We start from the raw sequence: 27,278 nt of genomic DNA on the forward strand, positions 1-27,278 counted from the left end.
TCTAGGAGGGGGATTTTGGGGGCGTTTACGCTGTGAAGGGAAGGGGGGGTTTAACCTCCCGCCCCATCTGGGGCCGCCGTACAAGGTGGGTTTAAACTCCCTGTATTTAGGGTAGCTCTGAAAAGGGGTTTTGGAAGGGTTTAAACTTCCCCCCCCCCCGTTTTGGGATAGCTCTGCAAAGAGAGTTTGGGGGGTTTCCCCCCCAGTTTGGGGTAGCCCTGTAAAGGGGTTTTCAGAGGGTTTGACTCCCTCCCTATCCCAAATCCCTCTGTTTAAACACCCCCATCCCATTTGGAGTAACTCTTGTAAAAAGAGTTTGTAGGGGTTTAAACACCCCCTTAATTGGGGTATCTCTACCAGGGGAGTTTGGTGGGGTTAAACTCCCTTTTCCCTGATCTAGAATAGCTCTTCCAAGCGGGTTTTGGGGGGTTTAAACATCCCCCGTTTATGGTCTGGTGGGATTTAACATCCCCCTACCCGGGGTAGCTTTACAAAGGGGGTCTGTGGGGTTTGTGTCCCCTTTTGACCTAAATTATTTCTGCTAGGGGGGAAGCTGTGGGCTCACATCTGGCCAGATGTTGAGTGCAGGGGGCTTTGCGACAGAGCAGAGAAGGGTTTGAGGAGGGGGGGTTTAAACCCCCACTTAGGACAGGCCTGGGATCTGGACCCCTGTGGGACTAAAGGAGGGGTCGCCGAGCCCCCGAACCCCACTGCGAGCTCAAGCAGGAGCCCCCCAGCTCCAGCCCCCCATTCCCAGCCTGTGGATGTGGCATCCCTGGAGATGATGATGCCCCCCGAGGAGGAGAGCCCGGATGGGGACGGGGACGGTGGCCTTGTCCTCCTACACGGCCCGAAGAGCGGCAGCACACGGAAGGTGAGGATGGGATGGGCTGGGCTGGCCCCGTATCCCTGTCCCATCCATAGGGATGGCTGGCTGTCCCCATGGATGGGGGCACGGGGACATCCAGCCCCGCTAGGGGTGGAAATGTTGTCGCTGCCCCATAAACAGCCCTAAACAACTCCCAGCTCCCTAAAACTCCACTGCCGAATCCCATCTTTTATGTTGGCTCCATCCCCAAGCCTTCCCTGAGCCTGCTTTTCACCTAATTCACTGATATTTTGGCTTTTTTCCTCCTTCTTGCCCGCGGGAAGCTGATCCAGCCTGGTGTTCCCTGTCTGGCCCCTCGCTCCCACAGGTGCTGGGCAAGGTGGTGCTTCCTGAGGAGTTTTTTTTCCTTTGGATCTGCTCCCAAGGAAAGTCGGGATGTGCGGGAGAGATGGGGCTGACTGCTCTGCCGGTATCGTCGTTTAATTAGGAACAAGTAGGATGGAATCAGTGGGATTTGTCCTCAGGCTCCTGATTGCTTGGAGTCAGAGAGGTTTTAGGGAGCAAGAAAATGTGGAAAACATTCATTTTGGGGTCTATTTAAGCATTTTTCCTATTAGTTTTGCCTTTTGAGGTCTAATGGGCTAAACCAGCAGCGAGTTCACTGCATAATCTGAGCGCTTCTTGCAAAAAGTCCCAAAACCAAAAACACCCCTAAAATAAATCCCAAATAACCAAGAAAGCCAAACTCAGCCAAGCTCTGGAAGGGATTTTTTTTTTCCCCCCTGGAACAATCTGATCTGGAGTCACTTGAGCCTGGGCTGCAGCTCAAGAGGTTGCAACCTTAAACCAGGTCGGGGTTTAACTCAGAGCCTTGTCTAAAGAGCAGGTGCTGCTCGTGAGGGAAGATTAACAGGAGGGATTTGGGAATTTTTTTTCCCCATTTTTTTCTCTTTGGGTCTGGAGCACAAAGAAAAACGTGGAAAATATTGTCATGCTTTGGAGGGACAACTGGGCAGGGCATCAGCAGCCTCTGTCATAATATGATTATTTTTTAATTAAAGCAGCAGAACACCTGATCAGCTCTGTTACTTTATTGTTATTGTTATTTAAAAGAAATTATCAATGCAGCCTTTTTCCTGCTGTTTTTATCACCCTGACATCAGGAGCGTGGATCCATATTTTTTCCCTTGCAGGGGATCATGAATGCTGCTGAAAAAGTTACTTTTAATCCTTTTATTTTGCCAAGTTTTCTGTCCTAGGAGTGAAGACTTAAATCACCTGTTCCCCGCTAGCACCTTGTCCTGACTGTGCCTTCCCCACCTCCTCAGGGCACTTCCACCCTCCTAAAATTCAATTTTTAGCTGCAGTTTGTGCTGTCTAAAATCCCCAATCCCCCAGATTTTTTATTCCCACCCCTGGGTTTATTTTTTCCTTCCTCTTGCTGACTGTATGAACCACCAGTGAGGCCACTTGGGAAATTTAAAACCTTAATCCTCCCCTCATTTGTTCAAAGGCTCTGTGATGTAACCATATTCTCAATAAAAGGTTTTAGAGGTTTTAGCTGCTCCTGTCTCCCACAGAAACCCAGCTTGGAGCCAGGGTGCTCCATGAGATTAATTCCATGATAGGGAATTTCCTATATAAATAGATTTTTTCAGAGAGTAAAAACCCACTTCTTGTCATTTCCCTCTTGTCTTATAACGGCTCATTAATTTCTTAAATGCTTCTGGCTGGGAAAAAGGAAGGAAATTCTGGATAACCCTGGAAAAAAAAAAAAAAAAGGAGAATTTCCAAGCTTGTTTTTGTGTGTGCAGTGATTCCCTGGCTTTTGTTTTCCTCTCTGTCCCACAGGATAATGTGGATAAAGCAGGGTCACTTGGCCAGTTCTACTGTGCTGGCCTGACTCAAAAACTTGTGGATTCCAAAGAGGAATAAAAATTCCAGCTGACAGCTCTGGCTCTGTGAAAATGCTTTAAAGACCGGTGTGGTTCTGGAATGAAAACAGGTGCTCAGAGTTATCCTGTTGCAGGCTTTCCAGCTGCTGGATCATCTGTGCTCTTGGAAACTTCCTGTTTGGAGGGAAAACTCTAGTGTTAGGAAGTGCTGGTGCTGCTAAGAGGGCATGGAAATAAATCCCTGATGTTTTGGGTTTTTGTTGGAGCAGGAGACGTTGTTGGTGTTTGGTGGGAGAAATTTATGGGGTTGAGGTTGGAGCCGCAGACCACGGGGCCCAATGGATGGGGTTGGGATCATGGATTGTGGTCCAGTCCTGAGGTCCAACAGCAGAAGGATCTGGAGCTGCTGGAGAAGGTCCAGAGGAGGCCATGGAAATGTTCCAAAGGCTGGAGCCCCTCTGCTCTGGAGCCAGGCTGGGAGAGCTGGGAATGTCCAGCCTGGAGAAGAGAAGAATCCAGGGAGACCTCAGAGCCCCTTCCAGTGCCTGAAGGGGTTCCAGGAGAGCTGGAGAGGGACTTGGGACAAGAAATGGCTTTAAATAAGGAAGAGGGTATGGTTAGATGAGATATTGGGAAGGAATTCTTGGCTGGGAGGGTGGTGAGGCTCTGGAATGGAATTCCCAGAGAAGCTGTGGCTCCCCCTGGATTCCCTGGAATTGTCCAAGGCCAGACTGGAGCAACCTGGGACAGAGGAAGCTGTCCCTGCCCATGGCAAGGGATGGAATTCCATGATCTTTAAACTCTGCTCCAACCTAAAGCACTCTGTGACTCTGGGCTCTGGAAGTGCACAATTTATGGAATTGGCGGATTCCTTGAATCCCAAAACGTGGATTTAGGATGAGGCCCTGCCCTTATCTCTCAGCAGGGCTTGTGACCCCTTTGCCCAGTGCCTAAAGGGGCTCCAGGAGAGCTGGAGAGGGACTTGGGACAAGGGATGGAGGGACAGGACACAGGGAGCAGCTTTAAACTGGAGTAGGGTGAGATTAGATGGGATACTGCAAAGGAATTCTTTTCTGTGAGGGCGCTCAAGCCTTGGACTGGAATTCCCAGAGAAGTTTTGGCTGCCCCCATCCCTGGAGGTGTCCAAGGCCGGGTTGGATGCGGCTTGGAGTAACCTGGGATAGTAGAAGGTGTCCCAGCCCATGGCAGGGGGTGGAATTCTGTGGTTTTAAAGGTCTCTTGCAGCACAAACCATTCCACAATTCCATCATCCCTTCAATATCCCTTTGCCTGACATGAAAGGGTCTCTGTGTGTTTGCTCACACCCATGGCAGCAATCCAGACTTGCTGGAGTCCTGCTTTCCTTCATTCCCTGTCCTTGGGACTGGGAAGGTGTCTCCCTGGAGGTGGGGTTGGCTGTGGAGCTGAGCTCAGCACCAGCTGATGACTCCTCTTCCCACATGTCTCGAGTCTCCATGCAAATTAAACTTCCTCAGTTTCTCTCTGAGCATTCCCTGGCTTCCCTCCTTGGGAGAAATCCTGGTGGTGACTCCTTTGTGGCCAAAACTGGTCTTGGGCACGGCCCAGCTTGGTCCAGTCTTGGGCAGCTGAGCTGTGGAGCAGCTTCTGGGATCCAGCCAGGTTCTCCCAGTATCTCCAGGAGCTTTTCCTGCAAATCCTGCTGGGATAACTCCCAGTTACCAACCCATTCCTCATTTCTCTGGAGAGATCCATGCCTGGATTTTACCAGCACATTCCTGATCTGTGCCAGTTCTTCAGGAACTGGATCTGCATCTCCATTTCTCTCTTCCTTGAAACTTCAACAGCACTTCCGAGGATCCCATTTCCCCTTCCCACGTTTCACTTAATACCGTTCAGTTTTGCTTTTCCTCTGTTGCTTCCAGCCACAAAGAAGCAGAAAGAATCCCATTGTCATGGAATTACCCTTTGGATTTACAGCCTTCCACCTCTTCCTCCAGGTGATTCAGTTTCTCCCTGGTGCTGGAAAACAGGGAGGCTGCCGCCTTGTTTTTGTCACTGAGGTCACAAATCACTCTCAGGGTGTGGCTGTCACCCAGGAGTCACCCAAGGCTTCATCTCCTGGGGCTGGGAAGTTCAAAGTCCACCCTGAGCAAACATTCCCTAAGGACTCATAGCCCTGGATGGGCCCTCTGGAAGTGGGAGAGGTGGCTGGAAGTGAAAAAACCACCCTTGAGTCATTCCAAACATTCCCTGCAAAGATAAGGTTGGAGAATCCTTGATGTCCCTCAGAGGGGAGCTGTTGGTCTTGATTCCCTCTGGAAAGGATCTCAAGGAATCTTTTTTCCCTCATGAGGAGAGCCTGGATGAGGATTTTTGCTTCCATTGTCACTTGAATGTGAGGGTGGAACACAGAGGGATTTCCTCTGACTTTTTTGGGCCTAAAGAGCCTTTTTCCAATGAAATCATAGGATATGGGTAGGAATGGACTCATTGGGATCACGGAGTCCAATTCCTGACTCTAATCCTGCTTTGTCACAGGTGATAAACGTCAGGACTGGCCACACCTCACTCATTTTCATGCATTTCTGATCCATCATTCCCTGTGTACAAACAAAAGCTGCTGTTCCATGGCTCCTCCACGACTTATGGAAGAGTTCTGTGCTTGTTATTCCTTTAAAACCTTTAAACCAGGAAGGAATGGTCTGATTATCTCCAGAGCCACTTCTTAAACCCCCAAATTCCCTTTTCCAGGTGTCCCCAGGTGCACCCCAAAGCCCAGATGAAAGAGCCCCTCTTTCTTCTGACCTTACAGGGGTGACCTCAGGAGCTTGAGCAAAGAAGAATTCAGTGAGGAAAATCCCTTTTGGAACCTAACAGTGGGATTTTGGTGGGATTTTTTTTTTCCCCTTTATGTAAGTTACGTTTAAATCCCTGGAAACTCATTCCAGGGTTTTTAGTTTTCACTTGGAGCTCTGACAGGAAAAGCTTTGGGATCCTTTGAACTGTTGGAAGGTGGAATGCTCTTCACTTGACTCCTTATTTTCCTCATTTATATTTGGATTTAATGATTTCTATTTAAACATATAATATATATATATATTATCATCAATTATTATTTAATTATGTATTAATGTATTAATCATTATTATTAATATATAATATATATTATATATTTATATATATAAATAAATATATATAATATATTTTCTATTATATTTGGATTTATGCTTTCCTGGAGCCAAATAGCCTTCTTGCTCCAATATTTATGGAATTACAACATATCTGTGATGCTCCAGGAACTCCTGCAGATGAGGCTTGGTTGTTCCTCATGGAATGATGTTTCTATTGATCCATGCAAGCCAGGGGTGATTTTTTGGGATCGAGGCAGAGCCTCTTGAGGGAAGATGTGCAGCAATCCCATATTCCTGCACTTTGCCAGCCTCATAAATATTGAGGAAAACAAAACGTGTGGAGACCACAGGAAATCCTTGATCCTGAATTCCTGACTTAACCTCACAAGGCTTTGGGTTTATATCAGGCGTTCCTGTTTTCCAGCACCTTTTTGCTGCTGGCTGAGGAGCCTGGATAGGGATTGAGAACTTATCCCATTAAATCTGATGGAGAAGCCAGGGAAAAAAGCTCCACAAACGGCTTTAGCCCTTCCCAGCATGAGAAGTCAAATCAATTTGCTAAATCCTTTCATGGCTCCCGCAGGGAAGAGTTTTTAACCCTCTTGGAATATCTTGTGGACCCATCCCAGTGTCTTTTGCATTCCACTCCTTTCCTTCCTTCGTTACGGGTGCTTTCCCTCCAGACAATTTTATTTTGGGTTTGGATAATCCTTCTACTTTTCCATCATCCCACCTGCACTTCCCAGGCCTTTTCCCTGCATCTCCAGGTGGTTTTCACTCCCTTTCCCCAAAAAAATTCCCTTAAAATCCTCTGGCTGCTTCCAAACAAACCTTTGCCAGGGGTGGAAAGGACTCCAGGCTGTTGGAATTTGCAGGAAGAGCTGGAGTCAGAGAAGAGAAACTTCCCACCTGTTGAGCTTTGCATGGATTTCTGTGGCTCTGGAGACACGGAGGGGGAGCCTGGAATGGTCTCATTTGCATATATTTGCATACATTTGTCTCTGCATCTGTCAAGCTCTCAGACATCTCATCTCTGAGATGACAATTTGAAATTGAACCTTGAAATTTTAATGAGCACCTTCTCTTTACTTCTTGGCTCCATTTCCTTATCCTTTCCCCTTTTTTTCTCTGATTCCGAGGTTTTAATTTTTTTTTTCTAGGAAGACAACAGGATGGGTGGATTTTCCCCAGGACAAATCCAGAAGTGACAATTCTGGATCCAGCTTTCCTCTATTTGCTCCTGGGTGTTTCAGACCAAAGATTTGTGCAGCTTTTGGGGTGTTTTCCTCAAATCCCACTGCTTTTCCAAAATAATTGGGGTCTTATGCTTCCAGCTTGTTCCTATCATCAAATTTACGGATGACTGTAAAGCATTAATCCCACAGATTTATGGACCAGCTGGAGTCACTCTGATTCCTCAGTCTCCAAGAGACCAATTAGGAGCTCCAATCTTTCCCTTACATGAAAATCCCAATGTTAATCCCAGACCCTTTTCCAAAGGAAGCAGCGCTCGGTGGGCTTCAGATGCGAGGAAATAATTTTAAGGAAGCTGAAGTCCATGGAAATGCAAAATTTTCCGCTTTTGAGAGGTGATCAAGCATTCCATGGAATTATGGAATGCTTTGTGTTGGAAGGGGCATTAAAAATCCTCTCATTCCACGAGCAGGGACACCTCTTGCTATCCCAGGTTGCTCCAAACCCCATCCAGCCTGGCCTGGAATACTTCCAGGGGCATCCACAACTTCTCTGGGAAACCTGTGCCAGGGCATGTGTTGGAATGAGATGATTCTTAGGTTCCTTCCAACCCAAACCATTCCATGATTTTGAAATCTTCCCATGCTTTGCAGGCTCAGAACATTCCATGCTGTTAAACTTCCCAGCTTTGTGCCTTCCCAACCAGGGATTTTTTTTTTATCCAGGGTTCTTCCAGTGGCTCATTCCGTGCCTCTAATTCTTCCGTTGCACAGTGGGAATCTTCCCCACCTGGGCAGAGCTTTTATGGCCCTGGATTGGGGGACACTCCTCGTGGCAGCCCCATTCCCTGAGGCATCCCATAATAACCCTGTGAGCCAGAGGGAAATTTGGTGGCTGCTATTTCCTGAAGGCGGGAATTTGACGTGTTTTCCTTGTCGGCAGGAATTCCGAGCCAGAGCCGCGGAAAGGACGGAATCAATTTAGTGCCGTGTGCCCGTCATTCCTGCGGCTCCGTGAACTCCTGACTCCCTGTGCTCCATATCCCGGAGATGGCCTTGGGATCACATCTCTTCCCAAGCTTTGGGGTCATACTGACCTCATGTCCAGCCCCCCTGGATCTTGGCTCATGTCCAGAGCCTGGGAAGGGGTTGTGGAATTCCTGTTCGGGGCTGAGTTTGGGAAGAGCTCAGGGAATGAAATCCCTGTTGGCAGCACTTGGGATTGGGGAATAAAATGGTTATTCCAAGGGCAGAGGAAGATCTGAGGGATGAGAAACTCAGCGTGACCTGTTGCTCACATCCCAGAAATTCACAGTGTCCCGGGCTCATCCCAAAGTGTGGGCAGCAGGAAAATGGGAATTCTGCCCCTCTGCCCCACTCAGGTGAGATCCCACCTGGAATTCTGCGTCCAGCTCTGGACTCCAAGTACAGAAGGATGTGGAGCTGCTCGAGTGGATCCAGAGGAGGCCATGGAAATGCTCCAAGGGCTGGAGCTCCTCTGCTCTGGAACCAGGCTGGGAGAGCTGGGAATGTCCAGCCTGGAGAAGGGAAGGATCCAGGGAGACCTCAGAGCTCCTTCCAGTGCCTGAAGGGGCTCCAGGAGAGCTGGAGAGGGACTTGGGAGAAGGGATGGAGGGACAGGATACAGGGAACGGCTTTAAATAGGGAATAGGGTACAGTTAGATGGGATATTGGGAAGGAATTCTTGTCTGGGACGGTGGGGAGGCTCTGGAATGGAATTCCCAGAGAAGCTGTGGCTCCCCCTGGATCCCTGGAATTGTCCAAGGCCAGACTGGAGCAACCTGGGACAGAGGAAGCTGTCCCTGCCCATTGCAAGGGATGGAATTCCATGATCTTTAAACTGTCTTCCAACCTAAAGCACTCTGTGACTCTGGGCTCTGGAAGTGCACAATTTATGGAATTGGCGGATTCCTTGAATCCCAGAATTTGGGATGAGACCCTGCCTTTATCTCTCAGCAGGGCTGTGACCCCTTTGCCCAGACCCAGCGGAGCAAACTCCAGCACCGCCGGGCCCGGATCAACCAACAGATCAACAAGGAAATGAGGATGAGAGCGGGAGCAGAAAACCTCTTCCGGTGAGTCCTGATGCCCTGAGCATCCCCCTGGCTCTGGAATTTGGTTGGAGACAGGAACAGAGTCTTGATATCCAAGATTCAGCTGGTGGTAGGTTGTTGGAAAGTAGGATGGGAGCAGATGGGGTAATGGGAATGAATTCCTGGTTGAGGTTGGGCTTGGAATGCAGAGCTCCAGCCTGAAAACCCAGGAAGTGGATCCAGTGGATGTGGAGCTGTTGGAGTGAGTCCAGATGTTCCAAGGGTTGGAGCCCCTCTGCTCTGGAACCAGGATGGGAGCTGGAAATATTCATCCTGGAGAAGGGAAGGGTCTGGGGAGACTTGGAGCCCCTTCCTGTCCCTAAAGGGGCTCCAGGAGAGCTGGAGAGGGACTTGGGACAGGGGATGGAGGGACAGGACACAGGGAATGGCTTCCCACTGCCAGAGGGCAGGGACAGATGGGATATTGGGAAGGAATTCTTCCCTGGGAGGGTGGTGAGGCCCTGGCACAGGTTGCCCAGAGGAGCTGTGGCTGCCCCTGGATCCCTGGAAATGTCCAAGTCCAGTCTGGATGAGGCTTGGAGCAACCTGGGCTAAGGAAAAGTCCCTGCCCAAGGCAGGGAATGGAACTGGAGGTTTCTGAGGATCCACCTCAAACTGTTCCATGAAATCCAGCTTGAGAATCATGAACAGCTTCAAAAATCCCTTCAGGATTGAATCCAACCATTCCCCCATCACTGCCAGGGCCACCACTTGTCATCAAGTGCCAGATCCACAGGGGTTTTATCCCAAGGACAACTTTTTTTAGCGTCTTTTGTGTTTATTTAATTTTTCCTTAATATTTTGGAGCACATTCCAGGCTAGGCAGGTCATTAATATAAAAAAATTCCATAAATCTGCCTTAAAGTCAATTTTTTGGGGAATATTTTACCTACTTTTTTTATTGTTTCTCTCCCAGATAAAATAAAATTATTCTTTGGAATAATCCAAATGCTTTGGAACTAGAATGATTTAACAGTAGAGTGTTCCTGTTGCGCCCGGAAAAATGGGATAATGGTTGATCCATAAAAAAAATGGTGTTTTCCAGGGGGATGAGATCCCTCTGCTCCATCCACGCTGCTGTGTCTGATTTAATTAAGGGAAAAAAAAAAAAGCCAAGAAATCCCAACTTCTGCCTCTCCTATGTTATATTTAAAAAAAAAAAAAAAGAAAAAAAAAGAGGGAAATGTGCTGGCTCAGCAGAAACCAGCCTGGTCCTGGTTGGAATTGGAGCTGTGGGAAGGGGGAGTGAGGAAAAACAGGATGCAAAACACATCTTAATTATCAGGGAAACGCACTGAGGGGGCTCTTTTTTTAGCTGGCTCAGCACTCTGGGTGTCCTTTGGAGCAGCCACTCTTCCCTCCCTCCCTCCTTCCCTCCCTCCCACAAATCCAGCTGAGTAATAAAGTTGATTTCTTGGCATTCCAGTGCTCCAGGCTTATGAAACTTGGGAAATCTGGGGGGGTAGAAAAAGGAATAATCAAGCTTGAAATTAAAGGATGAGGAGGAGGGGGGGGGATTATGTTGCAAGTCTAAAGGTTATTGCTTCAAAATTAAAGATTTGTGGTGCATGGATAAAATTCCTTTGGATCTTTAGCCTGGTGCTGATGGGAAAAGGCTGTGGATTGTCCAGCCTGGGGCAGTTTGGAGCTGAATTTACTGGGATTTTTGCCTTTAAATTTAAAAACAAACTAACCCAATGCTTGGGAAAAAAATAATCCTGTTCAGCCTTTCCATGTCTTTTCCTGGAAAAGTTGGGAGGAATGGGGTGTTGGAAAAAGACAAATCCATGTGGTGTTTGCTCTGTGAATTTGTTTGCTGCGTAAATAAATGGGAAGATCAATTTTTTCTTTTCCTTCCTTGTCCAAACACTGGGATTGAGTAGAGGAATAGGGGAGACAAAAATGTCCAGGTTTTTGGAAAGAAAGAAAAATAAAGCACAAAATAAATCACAAAATCCCAGAAATTCCCTGTGTCCTGGGGATAGTGTGGCAGCAGGAATTCTGCCCCTTTTCCCTGCTCAGGTGAAATCCCACCTGGAATTCTGCATCCAGCTCTGGGCTCCAACTGCAGAAGGATGTGGAGCTGATCCAGAGGAGGCCACAAAGATGCTCCAAGGGCTCTGGAGCCAGGCTGGGAGAGCTGGGAATGTCCAGCCTGGAGAAGAGAAGAATCCAGGGAAACCTCAGAGCCCCTTCCAGTGCCTGAAGAGGCTCCAGGAGAGCTGGAGAGGGACCTGGGAAAAGGGAATGGAGGGACAGGACACAAGGAATGGCTTTAAACTGGAATAGGGTAAGGTTAGATGGGATATTGGGAAGGAATTCTTGTCTGGGAGGGTGATGAGGCTCTGGAATGGAATTCCCAGAGAAGCTGTGGCTGCCCCATCCCTGGAATTGTCCAAGGCCAGGTTGGACAGGGCTTGGAGTGCCCTGGGATAATGGAAGGTGTCCCTGGCCATGGCAGAGTGGTGGAATTCCAAGATTTTGAAGGTCCTTTCCAACCCAACCCATTCCAGGATTATTTGCTGCATGTGGCACTTGCAAGTATCCCAGGAAAACCTTTCCTAGGTAACAGATTCCTGACAAAATCACGGAGCAGATCCTCCTGGAAACTGTGCTAAGACATCTGGAAAATAAGCAGGGGCCTGCTGAGAGCCAAAGAAATTGTTGGAGGCTGGGAACAAGGAAGGAAAACTCTCCTTAATCCATATGGGATGAAAATCAGACTGATAGTGTCCTGGAGGTGTTGGGATGTGTGGGGGATAAATAGGAATTAAATCCTGGTTTATAGGGATTAAATACTGGTTTATATGGAAACACAGGGTGATGCTGCCTGGGGAATTGCAGGAATGCTGAAGGATTTTTCAGTGGAAGCAGCCATGAGGATCTTTGGATGTGCTGTGGTTTGGTTTGGTTTGTTTAGAATCAAAAAAATTCCTTGCTCTTGGAAAATGCTGGCGTAGGGGAGGCAGGAGGAGACTCTGAACCACCAGAATTTCAAAGGAAAACCCTGGAGCTCCTTCTGCTGCCCTGAACCAGGGCATGGCAGGACTCAGAAGGATTCAACCCATAAAAAAAATCCATGTCAAAGTCAATACTCTGGAAAAGCTGGAGGGGAGCAGTTTCCTGGTGGAGCAGAGCTTTTCCATGTGCTGTTTTCCCTGGATCCCAGCGTGGTTCAGCAGCCAGAGCCCCTTTCAGCTCCGGGTTATCTCTCCCTGCTTTCCTTTGCAGGAGATAAGCAGGGAATAATCAGCCTGGGAGCTTGTCCTGCTGGGAACAGCTGGAATCAATCCCTGGTGTTTACAGCTCCTGCTGGGAGCAGGGAAGGGAGGGCAGGAGCTCACAAATCCTTTCTTTTTCCACGAGGATTTTTGCACCCCAAAATGAGGCTTTTCCTCCTCAAATCCCACTGTTTATTTGGGATGGGGGAGTGCCTGGATTGGTCACAGCCAAGCTGAAGCTGCACTGGAGGTGAAGTGGGAATGGGCAAGGGAAAGGTGGCTCTGGATGAGGAATTCCTGGATGCAGCACTGCAGTTTTGCCTGGGCTCAGCCTCTCTCTGGATGTTCAGACTTCTCTAATCCTGAAAGGCTGGGAGAGCTGGGAATGTCCAGCCTGGAAAAGGGAAGGATCCAGGGAGACCTCAGAGCTCCTTCCAGTGCCTAAAGGGGCTCCAGGAGAGCTGGAGAGGGACTTGGGACAAGGGATGGAGGGACAGGACACAGGGAATGGTTTCCTGCTGCCAGAGGGCAGGGATAGATGGGATATTGGGAAGAAATTCGTCCCTGTGAGGGTGGTGATGATCTGGAACAGGATTCCCAGAAAAGCTGTGGCTGTCCCATTCCTGGAAGTGTCCAGGTCCAGTTTGGATGAGGCTTGGAGCAATCCTGTGGGAAGGGTGGGCTCGATGCACATGGATTGAGTCTGGAGTGGAAAAAATAAATTCATGGATAAAAAGCGGGAAATTTGATCCATTGGTTTCTTCCAGGGCCACCAGCAACCACAAGGTGAAGGAAACGGTGGCTCTGGAGCTGAGCTACGTAAACTCCAACCTTCAGCTCCTGAAGGAAGAGCTGGAGGAGCTCAACAGCAGCATGGACGTGTATCAGAACGACAGGTGGGTGTGGGGAGAGCAGCCTGTTCCCTTGGGATTTCATTTTTCCCACTCTTGTGGAATTTTTCTGGGAGCAAGGCTGGCCTCGCCTTGTCTGCCCTGCTCTGTCCCGTGGCTGGGGTGACCCTCAGAGGTTCCCTTCCAACCCAAACCTTTCCGTGGTCAGGGACCAGGAGGTGGTGGCTGGAGGATAGGGGAGAATTTTGGGCATGGGCCAGAATTCCTGGAAAATTTTCATCCTGCGAATGTCAGTAGTTCCCTTCTTGAGCTGCAGGGAGAGAAAAACCAGTTTTTCCTAGGGGATACTGGGATATTCTTGGATAGATGGAGCATCCTTTGTACACTGATGTCCCAAAGCAGCAGAAATAGGGAAGAAAGAACCATCTTCCCTTGTACTTTCCCCCTTTCCCGACAATCCCACCAGAGCTCTTCCCAACAGCGTGTTTTGGTGAGGGGAATCACCATGCCTGGAAGTGTCCCTGGAATGACTGGATGTGGCACTCGGTGCTCTGGGCTGGGTGGGATCAGTCACAGCTTGAACTCAATGATCTTGGAGGGCTTTTCCAGCCTAAACAATTCTGGGATACTGGGAATTCTTTTCCCCTCCTTTTCCTTTCTGGAGGTGGATGGTGTTGGATGGCAACATGAGGTGTTGTGTGGGTAACATGGCTGAGGGATGGGATGGGATCCAGAGGGATCTGGATAAGCTCCAGATGAAGTCACTTGGTTCAGCAAAGCCAAGTGCAACATCCTGCACCTGGGCCGGGGCAATTCCAAACACAAATCCAGGCTGGGGGGTGAGGGGATGGAGAGCAGCCCTGAGGAGAAAGGATTTGGGAGCGTTGGTGGATGAAAAGCTGGAAATGCCTCATCCATGTGCAGTCACATCCCAGAAATCCCCCCTGTCCCAGGCTCATTGCACAGCGTAGGCAGCAGGAAAATGGGAATTCTGCCCCTCTGCCCTGCTCAGGTGAGATCCCAGCTGGAATTCTGCATCCAGCTCTGGGCTCCAACAGCAGAAGAACGTGGAACTGCTGGAGCAGATCCAGGGGAGGCCATGGAGATGCTCCAAGGGCTGCAGCTCCTCTGATCTGGATCCAGGCTGGGAGAGCTGGGAATGTTCATCTGGAGAAGGGAAGGCTCCAGGGAAACCTCAGAGCCCCTTCCAGTGCCTGAAGGGCTCCAGGAGAGCTGGAGAGGGACTTGGGACAAGGGATGGAGGGACAGGACACAGGGAATGGCTTCCCACTGCCAGAGGGCAGGGATAGATGGGATATTGGGAAGGAATTCTTCCCTGTGAGGGTGGTGAGGCCCTGGAATTCCCAGAGGAGCTGTGGCTGCCCCTGGATCCCTGGAAGTGTCCAAGGCCAGGTTGGATGGGGTTTGGAGCAGCCTGGTCCTGGATAAGGTGTCCCAGCCCATGTCAGTGGGTGAAAATGGATGATCTTTAAAGCCCCTTCCAACCCAAACCATTCCACGATTCCACATTTCTGTGTCCATCCATGTGCTTTTCCAGGCACAATTCCCTCTCAGGGATGCTCAGTTTTCCCAATTTGCCATTTGCTTGCCCTGGTTTGAAAAGAAATCAGGAGCAGCAACAACAACCCGAAACCATGCCCAGGCCAAACAAAAGTCTCTTTGTTTATTCCAGGCATTGGATTCCAGTGGAATTCTCGTTAGGGAATGAGCAGTAATGGCTTTCTGCACTAATTATAGCTCCTGGAGCTGTTTGTTCCAAGGAAAATGTGGGTGTAAATTCCCTGCCTTGCTCTCCTTGTTTTCATAACTTCCTTTGCCTGTTTTCCTTCCCAATTAATGATTAATTAACAAGTTATCAGCAGTCTGGGGGGGATAATGAGAGGGGGCTATTGTGTTGGTGAGGGCTTGATCCTGCCTTGCCCACCCAACATCCAGGATTCCTCTGAAAAGCAGGAGCTGGAAAAATAAGATGATTTTGTTTTTTTTTTTTTTTTTTTTTTTTTTCTCTTACGTTGCCATTCCCAAATCTTTCTGGGAAGAGCATTTTTCCATGTGGAGTCTCTTGATGGCACAAGCCCAGGGCAAGGAGCTGCTTCCTTTTAATCTCCAACCCACAGGATCCATCCAAGATTTTTAATCCAACCACCAAACAGGTTCTTGTCTTCTTCCAGTGAATCCATCAGCGTTCCCATGATCCCTCTGGGACTGAAGGAGACCAAGGAGCTGGATTTGCTGGCACCACTCAAGGTGAGCTTTGGGGTTTCACTGATGGGTGCTGAAGCAGCTGAAATTCATTTTCCGGTTTGGAAAAGTTGCCAAAAAATAAATTCATGGAGAGAAACTGAACTTAAAACATGGGAAGGTGGGAGATGAAGGTCTGGAGATGCTGGAGAGCAGGAAAGGGAGGAGATTACCGCTTAGTGGAGTCTTGCTTGTGGGCAGAAGTGGAAAATTCTTGCACAGAATTGCCAGAAACATCCCTTTAAATCATACAAATGGGGATTTTCTCCTGTTTCCCAATCCAGGATTTCATCAGTGAACACTATGGAGAGGAGGGTGTCCTGTTTGAAAAGGAAATCAAGGAGTTCATGGAGCTGCGACAGGTTTGGTGTCCCTTGGCTTCCAAAGTTTGGCTTCAAGGATCACTCCTTGGAGATGCCACATTTCCTTTGTGGGGGTTCCCTCATCCTTTCTCCAAATTCCGTATTTATCCTTGTATTTCAGGGTGCAGCATTCCCATGCCGGAGCACCTTGGACTTGGTTTATAGGTTCCAAAATATTACAGATTATTCAGGAATTGTTCGTTTTCCCTGTCCTCAATGTCCTGCTGACCTACAAAAGAGCAGCAATAAAGCTTATAGTGCAATCATTGTTTATGAATATTAATTCACCCCTGGCAAGGCTGAACAACTTCTCTCTCTCCAGGCAGGCCTTGGAGAAGAGGAAATTTAAAGTAGTCTGGGAAAAGAGGGGGGAAAAAAATCCTGTTTATTCCCTAGGATTTATAAAATCAGAATTTCCATGAGTTTTTCCAGCACAATTCCCAGGCTACTGCTTCTACATTTGGGTGTCCCAGCACCCAAACTTTCCCCATGGATGAACCTCAGAATCATGGAATGGTTTGGGTTGGAAAGGCTCTTAAAGATCATCCAATTCCATCCCCTTCCATGGGTAGGGACACCTTCCACTATCCCAGGTTGCTCCAGGTGTCATCCAACCTGGCATTGGACACTTCCAGGGATGGAGCAGCCACAGCTTCTCTGGGAATTCCATTCCAGAGCTTCACCACCCTCCCAGACAAGAATTCCTTCCCAATATCCCATCTAACCTTACCCTATTCCAGTTTAAAGCCATTCTCTGTGTCCTGTCCCTCCATCCCCTGTCCCAAGTCCCTCTCCAGCTCTCCTGGAGCCCCTTTAGGGACAGGAAGGGGTTCTGAGGTTTCCCTGGATCTTTCTCTTCTCCAGGTGAACATTCCCAGCTCTCAGTCATTCTTTGAGGGCTCTCAGCCTGTCCCAGGGAGCTTCCTCCTCTTTTCCCATCCCTGTCTCCTCTCCCATTCCGGCAGGCCATGCGCACCCCGAGCCGCAACGAGGCCGGATTGGAGCTCCTGATGGAATATTACAACCAGCTCTACTTCCTCGACAGCCGGTTCTTCCCTCCCACCAAAACCTTGGGAATCTTCTTCCACTGGTGGGTGCAGCTTTCCCTATCCCACCTGGGTGGGGAGGGAGTCAGGATCCAAATTTCCACGGTGGAATCTCTTTGGGGGCCGGTGGACACCAGGACCTGGATTTGCCGTTGCCTGTGGTGGGTTAGTTTGGGGAGGGAGAGGGAATCAAAACACAAATCCCATGGGATGTACCATGATGGGAATGCTGCCTGCGACCCCACCTGAGCACTGAAAACCCTTCAGGCTCCTCCTGCATCCATGGAGAGGTTTAGGTTGGAAAGGACCTTCAGGATCATCCCATTCCAACCCCCTTCCCATGAGTGAGGACAATTTTTGCGGCCCATGACAGGGACACTTTGGGGGTCTGTGACCAGGGGATGGGCAGCTGTCGGCTCTTCCCTTCTCCAGGTATGACTCCCTGACGGGGGTCCCATCCCACCAGAGGGCTCTGGCCTTCGAGAAGGGAAGTGTCCTCTTCAACCTGGGAGCGCTGCACACCCAGATCGGGGCGCGGCAGGACCGCGCCTCCCTGCCCGGCCTCAACCAGGCCATCGATGCCTTCCAGAAGGCAGCTGGTAAGTGGCTTCCCCTCTTCCTCCTCTTCCCAGGAAGCTTTTCCCAGAGGTGGGAATAGTCCACAGAAGTGCAGGAAGGGGTGGGAGCAGCCGTAGGATCACAAATGGAGCACGAGGTGTCTCCACGTTGGTTGTGTGGGTTGGGGAGTTGGGATGATCCAGCAGCCACCCAAAAGGATGTCCCAGCTGTGGAGAGATGCTGATCCATCTCCCCTTGGGAAAAACAGAAGCACTCAGAGCTTTGGAGAAGAAATTGGGCACAAGGATGGTTTAGATGGCAAGGGTTGGACCTCAGATCTTCTTACCCACCACTGATGGTGAGATGTTCGATGTTCTTGGAGGGAAACCTGCCTGATTCTCTTCCTCACAAGCCTGGTAACTTCCAGGAGCTTTTCCCTCCTCCAGGTGCCTTTAACTACTTAAAGGAAAACTTCTCCAATGCTCCCAGCCTGGACATGAGCGCAGCCTCCCTGACCATGCTGGTGAGGCTGATGGTGGCCCAGGTCCAGGAGTGTGTCTTTGAGAAGATGACCTTGCTGCGTGCCCAGAATGACTTCCTGGCCCGCCTGCAGCTGGCTCAGGAGGCAGCAAGGGTGAGGATTTTGGGAAGGGGAGGATTTGGTGGGATTTTCCAGTCGGCAAAACCTTCCAGGAGAGCACAGCCTGCTGTCAGCATCTCCTGAGGGACATCCCATCTCTTCCCAGGTGGAAGATGCTTATTCCCTGGTGCACCAGACCATGAGCCAGCCCCACGTCAAGGATTACGTTCCCTTCTCCTGGACCACCATGGTCCACGTCAAGTCGGAGCATTTCAAAGCCCTCTCCCATTATTTCGCTGCCATCGCCCTCTGCGACTGCCCCGGTGAGTGTCTGGTCTGGGCAGAGCTTCCTGCTCATCCAAATACTAATTCCACAGTATTCCTGGGTTTTGGGAACAGATTCCCAAAAAAAGAGGTTATGGATACAACACCCGAAGTTTCTGGAATGATCTGAGCTGTGGATCTTCTCTATGGACTCAGCAGTTCATCCCCAAGGCAGATTTTCCCATATTTCTGGTTTCCACAGGGAAAAACCCAAAGAAGGGGAGGAAAAAGCTGCTGGAGGGATGTCACCTGCTGTCCCCTTTGGGGCTGGGTGGGGAGATAAGGGTCACCTGCCTGCTGACCTCAGCCCAACATCCTTTGGGTCACTTTTTCTGTTGGGCCAGCCGAAGGCTTCAAAAATAAACCCAAAAATTGGATTTAACTTTCCAGCCTCGTGGATGGATGTCCCAGGAATCTCAGGGTGGTGGCAGCAAGGTACCCGTGGTTCCGTGGAGTCACTTGGAGCGTGACTTCAAGATGTGACCCTTGATCTCCATCTGTGCCACCACCGACACCCTGGGAGCAATTTTGGGACGGAGCAGAGGAGCCGGGGGTAGGCAGCAGATGCCCCTGGTGACCTTTGGTGTCACCTGGTGGGTGGCTGAGAAGCTTTTTGAGGGCTGGCTGCCAAAACCGGTGCTGAGACAGTGACACCAGTGGCTGCCAGACTGTCCTCACACCCTCCCCTGCTCCAGAGCCTGCCCAAAATCTTCCTTGTGCCGTGTGGGCGTTGCAGAAGCTGGATTGAGCAAGGAGATGGGAGAGAGGGGGATAATGTGGAGCTGGAAGGGCTTAAAGGTCCAAACAGGAGAGGATGATGATGGAGATAGGATTCCATGGGGTTCCAAAGGGCAGGGCAAACCTTCTCCCTAGAATTTTTGGTGTCGTCAGGCACTGTGGGAAGCAGAAAACTGCAGGAGACACCTACTTTGGGAATTTTTTCCCTGCTGTTGGGATCTCCTGTTCCTGTTCCCACCTCTCCCTTGTTGGAATAACAAATATTTTGCTTCCATAACCAGCTGGGAATAAATTCCTTACGCTGCAGTTCAATCCCTCAGGGATGCTGACATGGCAGGAGCTGGCACGGGGGGAGCCAGCCCTGGAGCTGCCAGTTCCCAACCCTCTGGATCCCTGTGCTCACCAGGCTTTGGGATCCTCTGTTTGGAGCAGCAAAACTCCCTGGAATATTCTGGGGCTTTTCTTATCCCACTCTGTGTCCAGGGAAAGAGGGTGCTGTGCAACCCTGAGTGAGCCAAAGAGAATTAGGAACAATTTGGGCTAAAACAAAGGGTTTAAAGAGCCTAGTGTGGGGTTTGGAGAGCCTGGGGGAGCTGGATCCATCTCTGTTTTTCCATGGAATGCTCTGTTTTTCCTTGGTTGCTCTGTGGGCTGGAGAAAAGGGCTCCAGGGAGACCTCAGAGCCTTTTGCAGTGCCTAAAGGAGCTCCTGGAGAACTGGAGAGGGATTTTGGAGAAGGGATGGAGGGAAAGGACACAGGGAATGGCTTCCCACTGCCAGAGGGCCAGGATAGATGGGATATTGGGAAGAAATTTTTCCCTGTGAAGGTGGTGAGGCCCTGGAATGGAATTCCCAGAAAAGCTGTGGCTGCCCCATCCCTGGAAGTGTTCAATGCCAGGATGGATGTCACAGCCACGTGGAAGTGTCCCTGTCCATGGAAAGGGGCTGGAATTGGATGGTGTTGAAGGTGCCATCCAACCCAAACCATTCCGTGACTGCCTGATTTTGTTGTCACATTTGTCTTCATGTCCTCCAGGTGGGGAAATCCCAGGGCTCTCTGTTCCTAATCCTGCTTCCTCAGTGGAGCAGAGGAAGGCAGGAAAGAGGAAAAAAAGGCTGTGTTCAGGACAAATCCTGCCCTTAACCCAGATCCTGGTGCATCCCTGACTGGGATCATCCCTGTGCCCATCCATGATTCCTTGCAGGCTGTGGTTGGATGACAGGAAGGTGCTGCCAGGGCCACCTGAATGTGGATGTGGCATCCTGGTCCCCGTGTCCCCACTGCCACGGGGGGCTGGGTGGCCCTGCCCTCTCCCTAATCCCATCCCCATCCATTTCCTTCCCGCAGCTCCCTCAGATGCCGAGCTGCTGGAGCAGGAGAAGGCTTTCCTGCAATTCCACGTCACCATGCCAGAGGGGCCATCACTTCGTGTCCTGCTGCAGGATCCCGAGGAGCGGAGGAAGCTGGGTGAGCACAAATTTCTGGATCCCTTCGCGATTCCCACAAAAGATGAGATTTTAGGGGGGGTCTCTCCACACAAAGAGGAATTTCTCAGGAAATTTCTCCTGAGAAGCAGGAAGGCATCACAGTCCCCTTGAGGGTGTGAGGACCAACTCGTGGTGCTTGTCCCAAGCTGTCCAGCTCTGACAGGAAAAATTCCAGGTGTTCTGAGCCAGGTAGCATCACCCATTGCTACAGAGAAATCCATAGGGACACGGAGCTCTTGGAAGCTCCTTGTTTTGGGCTGACTTGGCTGGAAAACAAGACGCAGCAGATGCTCAGGGGGTGGCTTTTTCAGCTGCAGCGATTTCTTGGGAGACAAGAACTTCTTCCCATGCGGAATTTCAGCTCCAGGGAAAGAACAGGCAGTGCTTATTCAGCTCAAGTCCTGTTTTGGCAGCCCATCCTCAAAGGGGCTGCATCAGGAGCAAACTCAGCACTCGGAATTTGGGGTGTTGCCTCCCCCAGGAGCTCTCTTCACTCCTTGCACACGTGTGGAAGGAGGCAAATCCCACCAGGAATGAGTTTGGCCTCAGCAAGGTCCTTCAGGATGCTCAACCAGATTTCACTTGAAACCTCCAAATAAACCCCAAAATCCAAGTGTTTTATGGTGACACCACCCCAACACCCTCAGGTGTGGTTCACGTCAGCTTTTCCAACTCTGCCTGATTTTCCTGGGGGAAACAGGCTCTGTTCAATATTCATAGTGAAAAATAGATGTGCAGAAACCAAGCTCAGCTTGGGTTTGGTTTACAGGAACGGAAAAACTCGGAGATGTTGTGGATCTCCATTCCTGGAGGTGTCGAAAATGAGGTTGGACAGGGCTTGGAGCAACCTGAGATAGTGGAAGGTGTTCCCCTTTGGAATGGGGTTGAAATGAGATTAGTTTTAAGGTCCTTTCCAACCCAAACCATTCCATGGTTCTATTATTATTAACTATTATTATTATTAATATTCCCCACCATTCCACATTTTATAGATTTGATAAAAATCCTCAGAGTGGGGAGTCTCCTCTCTGCTTTCCATCCAGCCCCAAAACATTCCTCTGGCTGTGGATTCCGGGAGTGTGGAGCAGACCTCATCTCCCTGGATTCTGTTGCCACCGTGTGTCCCGAGCGTGAAATGCCACAGGCACACGTGTTTCCATGAGACACGCGGAGAGAGCTTTTCTGGGAGTTTAGCCTTGGATACGGCTGCCTTGGTTGCGGTTTCCCACGGAGGAGATGCTTTGCGTTGATATCCGTGGGTCACTGGAATTTCAGCTCCTCTTTCCCGACCACTTCCATTTCCCGGGGGTGGGAACACGCCGGAGAGGGAGCAGAGAGCGGAGGATGGAGAGCAGGACCTGCAGGACAAGGAAAAGCTTAGCCTAGAAAACAGGGTTGTGTTGCACCTTCCCAAGGAGGACAGGGCTGGGTTGTTCTCCGTGTTCCCATTCCCGAGGGATCCGAGGCGATGGAGAGAAGTTAATTTGCTCAGGAGATTGAGGTTAAGCGTGAGGAGGGACGTCGGGGGTGGTTTTTCAGGAACATCTGCCAGCTCCGGCGTCAGGGGAACGAAGTAGGTCACCCTTCAAGGTCCCTTCCCAGCCCTCCATCGGCTGGGACCGACCCCATTTAGGGCTGGGAACGTGACTGGGCTGTCCCTGAGTCACAGCGGGGTGGTGGCACCGCTCCTGAAATCCGTGGGCAGCCGAGCGGGAACGTCGCCGGAGCTGCTGCTCCGTCGGGCTCAGCTCCCTCTGCTCCCTCACAGGCAAAGCTCACCTCAAAAAAGCCATCATGAAGCACGAGGAGGCCATGAGGATCCATGGATTGTGCAAGATCCTAAGGAAGATGGATATCCTGCAGGAGGTCCTGTCTTTTGCCCACAAACGCTCCCTGAGCAAATATTCCGAGATCGACCACGAGGAGGATTTCTTTGAGACGGGAGAGGCTCCAGACATCCATCGTGAGTGGGGTTTTTTTTTTGGGATTGTGGGGTGGGGAGGGGGTTTGTGGGTGGGAAGACTCCACAGGGAGTTCTGCTGTGGAGGGGGGTTGGACTGGATGGTCTCTGAGTTCCAATCCAAACTATTCCAGGATTTTAGGTCCTGGCTCTTAAGGGGTCACACTGTTCATCTTTGGGATGGCAGCAGCTGCCCCAGCTGCCTGAGGTCACCCCCCTGTCTGTGCTTTTCTCTCCCTCCCATCAGCCAAAACGCACCAGAAACCCGAAATCAAATCCCCCAACTTCTCCCAGGTGAAGGTGACCGACCTCTTCCACAGGCTGGTACGTACAGCTCCAGGAATGGGAATATCCCGAGGGAGCAGCCGTCTCCTGCTCCTCCCCTGCATGCTCTGCTTGCCTGGATTCCTTCCTCCCGCAGCCTCCTCTCCCTCTCTCCAGCAGTTTTCCAAGGAGGAGCAGCAGGAGGAGGGCTGGGATCTGTCTCTGACACCTAAATGGGTCACAAAGCTCCTCCGGTGACAGGGGAGAAGGCACAGGGATTTTGGGTGGGCTTTTCCCACAGGACCCTTGTGAAGAAAGGTTTTGGTGTCAGGAGGCACCAGAAAAATCCCACTGGAGCTTAATCCCTGCCCTCTTTAAGTTTTTGGGTTCCTGGGGAGCTCAGACTGGGATTCAGGACAGTGGTGGGATCTGAGGTGGGGTCAGCCCCTGAGTACCCCAGGGAGAGCTTGTGCATCTCAGCCCCAGGGCAGGCAGGAACATCCTGCTCCTGTGGGGATGGAAAAGTGGGAAAAAGAGGAAAGAATTGGGGAAAAGGGACCCTGAAGTGGTGACCTGTCCCACCACCCTGCTCTTGGACCAACCCCTGGTGGCACCCCCCAGATCCGGACAGCCTCAACCCCCATCATTTCTTCTTGGATGCTGGGACTGTTTTCCCTGCAAAAGACTGGATTTCTTCCTCTGCCCCCTCCCCATCCCTGGAACTGGGCTTTTTACAAGGCTGCACAATTCCAGGGAGTTGAAAAGGTGCTTTCCATGTTTCTGCCTCATCCCAGGGCCCCCTCTCCGTGTTCTCAGCCAAGAACAAGTGGTATCCAGCTCGGAGGGTCCACCTGATGAGAGGAGAGAACGGCTTTGGATTCACCCTGCGAGGAGACTCCCCCGTCCTCATTGCCGGGGTGATCCCGGGGGGCTGCGCTGCTGTGAGTATCCCAATTTCTTGCTGTTCCCATGGGAATGCCAGAAGGGAGCTGCCTGGAGGGATTCCAGGTGTTTTTAGGTCTTAAAACAGTTCAGGAGGAGACTCATCCCTGCTGGAGCTCAGGCTGGGGTTTGCAGGTGGGCGTCACGAAATGATTAATTTTTAGGAGATAGCTAAGGAGAAAAACATGGAATTTTGCTCAGTTTTTAACTGCTGGAAGCCCATCCAGCTCCCTTGTCCCTCATATTGGGATGTGACAGTGGCTGGAACAAGATGTCACATCCAAAAAGCAGAGGCAGCTTTGTTTTCCATCAGAAGATGCTGGAGATCCCTGGTGGGGTGCCCTGAGGGTCTCCCCACTCCCTCAGTACCAACCCACGTAGGAGACGGGTTTGGGAATCAAGGGACCACTCAATATGAGTTAGCTGCTTGTTCCATTTTATTACAGTTTCAGCTACATTTTTATAGTATTTTGGAAAGGTAACACGCAATCTGTATTTTATTATGATTGGATAATTGCTGTTTTTCACACGTTAACTTCTACGTTTCTATTGGTCCAGCTCATAACACCCGAGCTCTATAAAGATACTTTTTAGTGGAATTTATAAGATACATGAAGTTATATAAGATACATTCTGCAGAATTCACATCCTGACAAACTTCACAAGATACATTTTGCAGATTTCTCATCCTAAATTCTCATCTATTCTTCATTGTCTTATTAACACTTAGTTTTTTTCTTATCTTTGGTACAATATTGTGCCAAGGACTCACGCTAACTCAAAGTCAGGGTTGTGCAGGCCTCCCAAGGAGCTGTGGCCATTCTTCACCGAACCCATCCATCCAGATCCCAGCATCTCTGGAACAGCACTCTCCTTAGCAGCAGGATCACATCCCGCTTTGGGATCTCCCCCAAAGATTGGGATGTGGGCCAGATACCTGGAGCAGAGTTGTGTCTTCTCCTCAGCCCGGAGAAGAGAAGGCTCCAGGGAGAGCTCGGAGCCCCATCCAGTGCCTAAAGGGGTCCAGGAGAGCTGGAGAAGGACTTGGGACAAGGGATGGAGTGCCAGGATGAGGGGGAATGGCTTCCTAATGCCAGAGGGCAGGGTTAGATGGGTCTTGGGAAGAAGTTTTTCCCTGTGAGGGTGGTGAGGCCCTGGCAGAGGTTGCCCAGAGAAGCTGTGGCTGCCCCATCCCTGGAATTGTCCAAGGAGCAACATGGGGTAGTGGAAGGTGTCCCTGGTGGGATTGGATGATCTTGAAGGTCCCTTCCAAATCATCCAAGACTCTCTGATGACCCATGCACATTTTCCCTCATTCCCTGCAGGAAGCCGGGCTGAAGGAAGGGGACTACATCATCTCCGTGAATGGCAAGGACTGCAAGTGGTCCAAGCACGCTGAGGTTGTCCAGCTGCTGAAGAGCACCGGGAAGGAGGGGGTGGACATTGGGGTCATCACCCTGCAGGGCTCAGAATGTCCCAAAGCCGTAAGTCCCATCCCACGGGAAACCACAGAACTCCTTGGAGCTCTGGGTGCTGCCCTGGCTTCACTCCCCTCTCCGCCTTTCCCAAGCAGGTGGACAGGAAGGCAGCAGTGATGTCCTCGGGATCCGGGGTGCTGAAGAGCAACAAGGAGAACAGCAGGAAGAGCCTGATGAACAGCAAGAGCGCCAGCACGCTGCTGGTGTGGAGCAAGAAGAGCAAGAGGAGCAAGAAGAGCACCTACAGCGGCGTCCCCTTCACCAGCGTGGGGGACAACGAGGCCATGTACTGACCATGCTCCGTGGTGTTCCCTGAGCTCCAGGACTGGCTGCCCGGGAAGCTTCCCAAGCCTGGCTGGGCTGTGAGGACTCCCAGCCCCGGGAATGCGCCACTGGTCGGATCCGCGCCGAGAGGTGAGCGAGGCTCCTCCACCTCCCAGCTCCTGCGTCCAACGATCCCCTCAGTGTGGGGGAAACTCGGGTTTATTGTTAATTTCGGGATTATTTTTTTTTTTGCTCTCAAGGGGGTTGGGGGGAGCTGTGCTAAAGCAGGGCCTGGTTTGTGTCTTCTGCTTGGCCAAAGCCAGCCCCAGCCATTAAAGCAAAAGTGTCACCTTCTGTAGCATCTCCTGGGCTTTCTCTGCGAGGTACAAGATGGAACTGCTCTCCAAGAGCTGCTGGAGGAGCTGAATCCTTCAGCTGAATCCTTCCAGACTCCCCTTTTTTTGGGAGAGGGGACAGCACCGGGCATCGATGATTTGTGGTGATCCCATCACAGGGTCCAACCCAGGCAGCATCTCCCAGCTGGGACTATCCCAACAAAATAGGAAGGTTTGACCATTTTTAGTGCTTTTGGGGTGGTTATTTTTTTGGGAATGAACCCCCAGCTCGGCTCAGAAAATCCAGTGAGGCCGCCCAGACGGATTCTTTGGAAGAAAAGGGAAGGACTTAACGTGCAGTTGTTGTCTGGCTTTTATAATCAGGAGATGTGGATTGCCCTAAATATTCTGTGAGGAGATTAATAGCTAAGAGCCTTGGAGGGGGGTGGTTTATTTTTCCTGGGAGGAGATTAAAATTCCAGGAAGATATCTCCTCCAGATTATTAAACTCCTAAATTTGTGCTACCGTTGGATCTTGCACATGTTGCTAATTCCCTAACACTGCTGTCAGCATTCCTGGGCTGGCCTGATGGATCCAGGCATCTTGGTAATTGTCCTGGAAACGCTGGGAGACTCTGGATCCACAAAACAGATTGGCAGAATTTCCTCCCTCCTGTTTCTGCCTGGTGCATTATTTTTCCTGAAGGCTGAGGAGCTGTCTGGTCTTCAGGGCTTGGATGATCCTGGGAGGTAGAAAATTCCCTTGGGAGGGAATGGATTGTATTTTTGTACTTTGTAAGGAAATTTTTACGGGTGGTTTAAAGGAGAAATGGGATCTTGTGGCCAGAGTGTCCCCTGGGATTGTGACTTCTTCTAGTGGCTCCTTGTCCATTTTCCAAGCTCTTAACCTTGATTTTATTTACGGAAAACTTCCAGAAAAAAAGGCAGGTTGGAGAGGAGTGGAGCAACCTGGGATAGTGGAAGTTGTCCCATGGCAGGGGGTGGAAGAGGATGGGCTTTCAGAATCCCATCCAAACCAACCCATCCTGGGGTTTTGTGAGCTCAGGGAGGGGTTTTTAGCTCTGCTGTTGGCCAAGAGGCCTCTCCAAAGCCTGAGGCATCACCACAGCGGATTCCGGATCCGCCTTCCAGCACGGGGCCATCTGTAGCAGCCGGGCTTCCCACGTCATCTTCCCAGCTGCTTGGCGTGGGAGCGGGAAGGGAAGGAGGGGGTGGGGTCACCCAAAAGGCCACCTTGCCCTTAAAACATCCTGGCAGCGTCTTCCCACCATCCTAAAAACGTGGGATGCCACCGCGGACGTCTCCGAGCTGGAGAGGGATTGATTTGGGAGAAGCCGTCGCGTTCCGCCTGCATCACCCAGCCCCAGCCTTGGCCAAGGGGTTGTGTTTTGTGGGATTGGGATAATGTTCCTAATTCCAGGGGTTTATGTTGGGTTTGTT

The 27,278-nt window shown here is 50.5% G+C and overlaps 1 protein-coding gene across 4 annotated transcripts; it reads left to right on the plus strand.

The window, feature by feature from the left end:
• RHPN1 (rhophilin Rho GTPase binding protein 1) lies at positions 1-27,278 on the plus strand. Of its 4 annotated transcripts, none has more exons than XM_033512484.1 (15): positions 1-874; positions 9,008-9,126; positions 13,133-13,261; positions 15,391-15,484; positions 15,763-15,840; positions 16,806-16,930; positions 17,319-17,485; positions 17,891-18,078; positions 18,191-18,347; positions 20,435-20,554; positions 22,343-22,537; positions 22,782-22,858; positions 23,593-23,739; positions 25,066-25,224; positions 25,311-27,278. In XM_033512484.1, the coding sequence occupies exons 1-15, from the start codon at positions 782-784 to the stop codon at positions 25,509-25,511; spliced, it is 2,049 nt and encodes a 682-aa protein (XP_033368375.1). In that variant the 5' UTR covers positions 1-781; the 3' UTR covers positions 25,512-27,278. The 4 variants fall into 4 exon arrangements, with proteins under 4 accessions (XP_033368375.1, XP_033368376.1, XP_015475596.1 ...); XM_033512485.1 differs by having other exon boundaries at positions 3-874; positions 25,314-27,278; XM_015620110.3 differs by having other exon boundaries at positions 4-874; positions 15,409-15,484; positions 25,314-27,278.

This window comes from Parus major, chromosome 2 (genome assembly GCF_001522545.3).
Source record: "Parus major isolate Abel chromosome 2, Parus_major1.1, whole genome shotgun sequence".
Lineage (NCBI taxonomy): Eukaryota > Metazoa > Chordata > Aves > Passeriformes > Paridae > Parus > Parus major.

Excerpts from the sequence above, each read along its gene's own strand:
- RHPN1 (XM_033512484.1), top strand. The coding sequence starts at position 782 with ATGATGATGCCCCCCGAGGAGGAGAGCCCGGATGGGGACGGGGACGGT. Across the intron at positions 16,931-17,318 it reads TTGGGAATCTTCTTCCACTG|GTATGACTCCCTGACGGGGG; the intron begins GTGGGTGCAGCT and ends TCCCTTCTCCAG. Across the intron at positions 22,538-22,781 it reads AGAGGCTCCAGACATCCATC|CCAAAACGCACCAGAAACCC; the intron begins GTGAGTGGGGTT and ends CCCTCCCATCAG.